Source organism: Eurypyga helias, unplaced genomic scaffold, assembly GCF_000690775.1.
Source record: "Eurypyga helias isolate BGI_N326 unplaced genomic scaffold, ASM69077v1 scaffold4049, whole genome shotgun sequence".
Lineage (NCBI taxonomy): Eukaryota > Metazoa > Chordata > Aves > Eurypygiformes > Eurypygidae > Eurypyga > Eurypyga helias.
Genome location: NW_010271211.1, coordinates 430 through 7561, shown reverse-complemented (window position 1 = coordinate 7561; position 7132 = coordinate 430). Strand labels below are relative to the sequence as shown.

Here is a 7132-nt window from a genome sequence, read left to right as displayed (position 1 = left end):
AGGAATGCCTACCTCACACCTATGTGTTACTTCTGCAGGTTGACCTTCAGAGGAAAGTTGAAGAGAGGAACCGTCTACTGGCAGAATACAAAGTAACGGAACCTCTCTTTACTGGAGGCTTTTCTGGGGCAGCATCTGGTGGTTCTTCAGTTTTGTGAATGTGACTGCTGTCTCCCTGGCACCCAGTCACAGTCACCTCTGGGAATGGCCTGGCGGGTAGTGAACAAGTTGCAATAGCCACAGATACTAATGAGGTGGAGAGATCATGTGTTCTGCCCACAGCTTTTTACAGCAGGTCACTTATTGTCATGTTTTTTGTGGTGCCTTGCCGAGTAGTTAATGCTTGTGCAGAAGTCTGTCAGGTCAGGTTGGGTCACCTGATTGTCCAGTGATCCCTCAGCAATCTCTTTTCTCTGGCACAGTTGTCTGGCCTCAGTAGTGGATCTTTTCTGGGCAAGGGGGCTCCAGGCAGCAAAAACCTGACTGATCTCTTCAAAAAAGGCTTTCACACTCAGTTATAACGTCTAGGTAGAAGTACACACATTGTGGAAGTCGGCCTGCAGAGGAACCTGATCCTGGCAGATGACATGATCTTCCCTGCCGTGGGAAGATGATTGTGAGCCTCCCTGTCCAGTTGATTCTCTTGGTTACTGTGTTGCAGAAGGAACTGGGCCAGAAGGATTGGCATTTACAGCAGCATCAGAACAAACTGGATGAAATGCTCAGGCAGCTTTCTGAGGCCAGCTACCAGCAGGTATGGAGCGGGTGGGCTGCGCTGGTCCCTGAGGGCTGGCTCTTGCCTTGGGGGCCCAGTTTGTGCTAACTCTTCTACTCCTCTCACAGGTGGATTTGGAGCGGGAGCTGGAGCATAAAGAGGCCCTGCTAGCTCACTGCATGAAGAGAGAAGCCGAAGAGGTAGGGGAAGCCTTAGTCTAAACGTCAGGCTGTGGGAGTGATGTTTCTGTCCAGCACCTTCTAGCTACCTATGTCCAGAAATCATCCACCTCATCCCAGAGAGGCCTGGCTCTGCAGTCTCATTGTCAGTGCCCTAACCAAGGCAGCCAGACTCCTCTAAGCATCCCTCTTAGCAAAGTGCTCAGCAGTTCAGCACTCTGGCTTAGCCTCCTGTCAAAATCCTATGGAATGAAACAGTGAGGGGAGCACAGGAGTGAGTGGAAGTCAGACTCTAGGCTTCTAGCTTCAGCTCTGACACTGGCTAATGGTTAGACAAGGGCTTCTTAGTCCTCCTTTTCCTACTGACCCTGGTACTGAGCACTTGGAACTGTCTTGGTGGAAAGAATGCCAGCCCCGATATCTGTCCCGCACAGTGCCACTTGAACACGGACTATGCCCACTAGAGCTTGCAGAGCCCTCTGATGTAGCAGCAAGCCCCTTCCCGTCGCTGCCTCTTTCTCCACCTGTATGTGAGGAATCACACTTGTGCTCTCGCCTGTTGGACTGCCTGCACACTCCTCTGGTAGAAAATGGGGGCTAGATCACTGATGTGGAAAGTTTTCATGCCTTCTCAGCACCTTGAAGGTCACAAACTGGGGTCTCTGGGGAGGTCATAACGCTTACATTCCTAGTGGCACATGCATCTTCCCCTGAACAGGCGATGGCTTACAGCAGCCTTAGTGCTCCGAGCAATGGCTTCCTCCAGACAGCAGGAAAAGGAGCTGCTCCCACAGCCCACCGAGGGGTAAGTGCCTGTAAGGCATGCTTTCTCAGCCAGATTCAGATGAGGGCTCTGGATATCCTGGAAGCTATTGTATTGCTAGGAGATGTTTTCCCTTTCCAAGACCTGCGGCTTTAGATGGGAAGAAGCAGTCTGGAGTTAGTCTGACTCGTGGTCTCTTGCGCAGACAAATGACTTGCAGCTGGTTCGCGATGCCCTTCGCAGCCTCAGGAACAGTTTCAGTGGCCATGATCCACAGCACCACACCATTGACAGCCTGGAGCAGGGCATCTCCAGCCTGATGGAACGGCTGTACCGCATGGAAACACAGAAGAGGCAAGAGAGAAGGGTAAAGGCTTCCTAGGGCACTTGGCACTTCCCCTCGCGCGGAACCTGCTAAGCATCAATGAGACCTCCCACTGGGAAGTCGCACCTCGTTCTCACTCTGTTGGCTTTGCGCCCTAGATCCGGGGGAAGTCACCTGCAAGCAGAGCAACCGACGAGTGTAGAGACTCCTGGCCTCCCAAATCCAGTAAGTGCCTTTCAGCTCCTGCCCTCCCGCTGCCAAATTCATTGCTCAGGTTTCCTGGCCATTGTCAAGGGCATAGCATCCCTTTGGGAATCTGCCACCTACAGCTTCTTATTCCCTTGACCAGAGCTCGCTTTCCGCCCTTTAGCCACGTGCTGTACAGATCAGGCTTCACCGTGAAGGCGGGGGAGCAGAGACCCTCTGCGGCTGGTTGGTTGTAAAGCACCATCACAGTAGGAGGGTGGCCTCGGGTAGTACTGCAGCGTAAATAACTGACCATTACCCCCGGGAGCAGTGGGAAATGTGCTGTTATTGAAGCTTTCCTGCAGGTTTGCACCATCTAGCGGGCACCGATACTGTACCGTTGCCTCTTCCCCTGTTCCTCCCCTCCGTGTCTAGCTCCTTTCATATATGCCTAACAGCACAGCCCTCCCTGACACCACGTTTTCTGGCTCCAGCTGCGGCAGCTCCATGTTCGCTTTTCATTTTTTCAAATTTGCCGACGCCCCCGTTTTTGTCTCCTGTCGTGGCAGGAGCCTGGCTCTTCCCAAACGATTGTGCCGTTTGCTTTGCAGAACTGCCTCATTCTCACAGCACGCCTGTGATGAGCACCAGTGCCTGCACCAAAGTGCTGTACTTCACTGACCGCTCCCTCACACCTTTCATGGTCAACATACCAAAGAGGTGAGGTCTGCCTTTGCCGAGGACGTGGGGAGACGCTTCTGGCCCTTCAAGCATCAGCCTGGTCTCTTCTGGGTGTGGGTCACTGCTAGCACAGGCTCCCTGTGAGCTCGCTCGGGCACTGGGTTTCATGCCTCTGCCTGGGCAGAATTGCCAAAGCAGTCCCGCAGCTAATGGGTTTGGTTTAGAGCCCCCAGAGATTAATCTTTTTTATTAACCTGCAAGAGCTGGAGAAAGCAGCCAGGCAGTTGTGTTGGGGCTTGTGGCGTAGGAGGGTCCTGTCAAAACAACTGTGGTTGTCAATGCCAAAGGGAAGGTGAAAAAGGCTGTTTTGAGGTGGCTCTTTGTAAAAACAAGAGGCAGTTCTTCCTCTGAGGAGGACCTTGGGGTTGACAAGTGTATCCCTGCGGGGGCACACTCTTCACATGCCAGTGGTCAGGGTGCCACGTGCCTGGTTAGACTGGTGCTGTGGCTCTGTGTGCCGTGTGGGAACACTCGAGCTAAATCCTGCAGCAGTCTGCCACGGGATAGTGCCAAACTTTTCCCTTGCAGGTTAGGGGAAGTGACTCTGAAGGATTTCAAGGTAGCTATCGATCGTGAAGGAACCTACCGGTACCACTTCAAAGCCCTGGATCCTGAGTTTGGCACAGTTAAAGAGGAGGTAAGTGTGGAAGTGGGTTATCAGCCACTTGAGGTTCTGTGTTCGCGCACGACCCTGGAGACCACGGTCGCATCGCTTCTAAACTCATGAGAGCTTTGAATGTGCCCCAAACAGACTCCCTGTCTTCACAACCACAGATGAAGCTCCTCTTGTAGAGGTGCTAAATTAGGGTGTTTTCATCCCCAGCCTGAGCAATTCCATGAATGCGACTGCAGTTGCCTGGGGGTTGCAGAGACGGCTGTTGACAGTCTGTGACACAGCCCTGCTCAGGGGACACTGGGCCAGACTATGCTTCAGGAAACCTGTTGCAGTGACAGACACTTAAAACATGGTTTCTTCAAAAACTTTCTCCTACTTTCTTCTTGAGGTTTTCGAGGTAACTGTGTGGTATCTGTGCATACTGCCTCACAGCCTTGCTGCTGCTCAGGCTGCTGGTGGTGTGGGTGAGATTCATTAAACGTTATGGGGATAGTCCCTGTGGCACAAATTAAGTGCTAAGGGTTACCCTCTCTGGGAACCGTCAGCTGACGAGGTAGCCGTCCTGCAGAAACCGCTGGAGATTATAGCCTGGATCAGAAAAGGCATGTTTCCTGTCTTTATTTTACCTTTTCTGTCAAAAGCGTGCCCCTATTCACCTTGACAGTTACTGGTTAAAGAAGGGGCCTTAATCTGGTTTAGGTAAAACCAGAACAGGCTACCTAGCCGTGCGAATGAAGGGTGAGGTACATGCTCCTGCTGTGTAGTGAAATCCGGGCTGGGATCTGACTTGATGCCTGCCCTGACGCCACTCACGCTGCAGAACAGTGGGGTCGAGGCCCCAGATGTGACTGGGTTCCCTGCTTTTTGTAGGTGTTCCATGATGATGATCTCATTCCTGGTTGGGAGGGGAAAATTGTGGCATGGGTAGAAGAAGACCATGGGGAGAATTAATGAAGATTTTAAAGTCTTGTCACTATGGAAACGTGTAACTGGCTGCTGAGCTGGAAGAATGACCAAAAAGCACGTCTGCTAGAAGGAGTCCAAGCTGCCAAAAGAGAGGGCTTCTCTGCAAACAAGGGGTAATGCATGTTGTGTGCGTGGATGCGGGGAATCTGACTTTCACGGCCAAATGCAGAGCGTTCCGAGACCGAAATGACTGGTCTGCGGGAAAGAAACACCTTGCTTCGTCCCGTCAAGGAAACCCCGAAGGCCTTACTGATACCTTGCTCCCGCTTCTCCACTCCTGCGGTGTGTGCTGCAGACTCTGACCTGAGTGCTGCAAGTCTGGTTTCTCGTGCATCCCTCAGATCTGCGCTGACGGCAAAACTGCGAAGCTGTTGCCGCTGTGCGTCAGGAGAAGCTGCTGGATTCTGTGAGCCGAAGGTTCGACCAGCTTTGGGCCTGCACTTGCGCATGCTGCAGCAGAGTGAACTGCCTGGGCGTGCCAGGCAGTACAGCAGCCTGACCTGGGGAGGGCAGACAGGCTTCGCGGGTTTTGCACATGGCCTAAGGCCAAGATCAGTAGCTTGGCAAAGCTCCTCTTCTCCCTAACTTAGGCTTCCATTTCCCATCCCTGCTTTTCCCACTTGCTTTCCAAAGCTGTGCTCACTTCTGAGGCCTTCTGGGTTTGCTTTGTTGCCATGGGGACTGTGGGATCTTGGTGCTTGCTTATTTGCTGAAGGATTTCATGTGCAGGGGAGCTGGAATCAGCTCTTGCCCTGAGGTCCTTATGGTCCCTCTCCTTGCTGAGCTTCTCTCCCTGCACTCCTGCCCTCTCCTCTTCCATCAAGGCAGTTTGCCACCTCCTGTGCACAGGCATCACTGTGCTGCTGTCCGCTCCTTGCCAAGGCCACCCAACGCGTGTCCGCGCCAGAAGGATAACCCCTTCGGGCACCCCGCAAGTCCCTGGTGTGCCCACTCCTGGGGTGCCTGAAGGGTCAGGAAATGAATGACTGCTTGGGAAAGAAGGAGCCCTCAAATCCCTGAGGGTGGGTTTTTCTTTGGGGTGTTTTGTTTCTGCATTGCCTGTCTCCAGCCCTTCTGCCCGTCAGCTGTGGGTCCAGGCTGCTGGCTGGGATGTGCAGCAGACACCGTCCACCGAGAAAGTCGGATGGCGAGCCAAGGCTCTGCTGGCACTCCGGCCGTGTTGCCCGTCCGCGGACTGCCCGCGTGCGCTGGGCGTGAGGCTGGGCGAGGGCGAACCTGGGTTTACCCTTTTGTAGTAACGTCTCCTTTTGTAAACACGTTCCTGTTCTTGGAATTATTTTGTACCAGTTTACGTTTGTCTGAGGACTCTGGATATTTTTATACCAGTGCAAGTGCTTTCTGTATATTTCTGCACGCGTTACGCTCCGTTTTACTCATTTTCTAGTGGGTGCTGAGATGTTTTGTATTGTCTCCTGTTAACACTGGGCTCATAACTTTTTATTTTACCATGGAAATCCAACTAGTTCCTACTGGGTTTTGGTTTGGGATTTTTTTTGCCAGCTTTAATAGGCAGCAAGGATACTATTTAATTTTTTTCCACTGCTTCACTGTCCAGGCAGTATTTCAGGGTTCTTATGTGACTCTGTGCCACATTGGCACAACGCAACATACGCCTCCGGTTCTGGACAATGTTCGGGTGACTTCCTCCTTCCAGGCAGCAGTAGGGAAGTTCATCAGTGGGCTGCAGGGGGACAGTACATGGCGATTGGAAAGGACACAGAGGTTTTCATCCTCCTGGGAAGCAGTTTCTCTGCTGCATGATCTCTAGCGGGTTGATAAAGAGAGCGTGGCATTGTTATACTGACATCAGTTGTATTGGAATTGCCTGTTTTTTGCGAGTTTTCTTCTTCAGGTTTTACTCATCAACTTTATTTTGGAAAGAGCCGTGCACCCAGGCTACAGTTTAATGGAGAACACCAAGACAGCGCTCAAGGTCTGTAGTTCCACATCCCTCTCTGCCGCTCCAAGGTGAGCAGTTGGGTTTTGGAGCGCTGAAGACGGAGGAGGCTGTTAGTGTCATCGGAGCTTCTGCTGGGTGAGGCATCAGCCCGGCCTTGCCCACAGTGACCCCGTTTTCCCATGAAGAAAACAGTTGTTAGCTGCCACGGGATACAGCCCCTCCTTGTTTGTGGATCAGATAACTCACCACGGTCACGAGCAATACGCTTAAACAGTTGTTAGCTGCCACGGGATGCAGCCCCTTCTTGTTTGTGGATCAGAGCACCACGGTCACGAGCAATACGCGTAGAGCCACCGGAGAGCCAAGGACTGTATGAAAACACTCGCTCATGGGGGCAACAATGGGCTGTATTTGAGAAAAGGCTTCCTTCTGGGGGCTGGGTTTATGAGTGGATTGATTCCGGGGGTTGCGCTCTTGACGTCACACCCAGGACTTGCATTTTTACTGGTCTGACTGTTTCTGTCCAACTTTCTTCCTATTCCCGCCCTTGTAACCTGTTTATGTAACATACGTGCGATGTCTAAAGTTCTATTTTCATAGGAACGCTGACGTTTGCGTTCATCGCTCCGAAGGGGCGGTTATGCCGAAGCCTGTTCTTTAGGGAAGTGATGCTTTACCTGTACCTGTCAACCCCCCAAGTGGGTAAGCCTGGGCTGAGCG

At 52.4% G+C, this 7132-nt stretch overlaps 1 protein-coding gene across 2 annotated transcripts in view; it reads left to right on the top strand.

The window, feature by feature from the left end:
- DIXDC1 (DIX domain containing 1) overlaps nt 1–4476 on the top strand; it is a 31511-nt gene extending 27035 nt beyond the window's left edge. For both annotated transcript variants that reach the window (XM_010158708.1, XM_010158709.1), the window contains 9 exons: nt 39–92; nt 662–754; nt 844–915; nt 1613–1699; nt 1863–2024; nt 2141–2207; nt 2780–2888; nt 3438–3546; nt 4396–4476. In XM_010158708.1, the coding sequence (XP_010157010.1) occupies nt 39–92; nt 662–754; nt 844–915; nt 1613–1699; nt 1863–2024; nt 2141–2207; nt 2780–2888; nt 3438–3546; nt 4396–4476 (834 nt within the window). The remainder of the gene's footprint in view (nt 1–38; nt 93–661; nt 755–843; nt 916–1612; nt 1700–1862; nt 2025–2140; nt 2208–2779; nt 2889–3437; nt 3547–4395) is intronic.
- Nucleotides 4477–7132: the final 2656 nt, after the last annotated feature.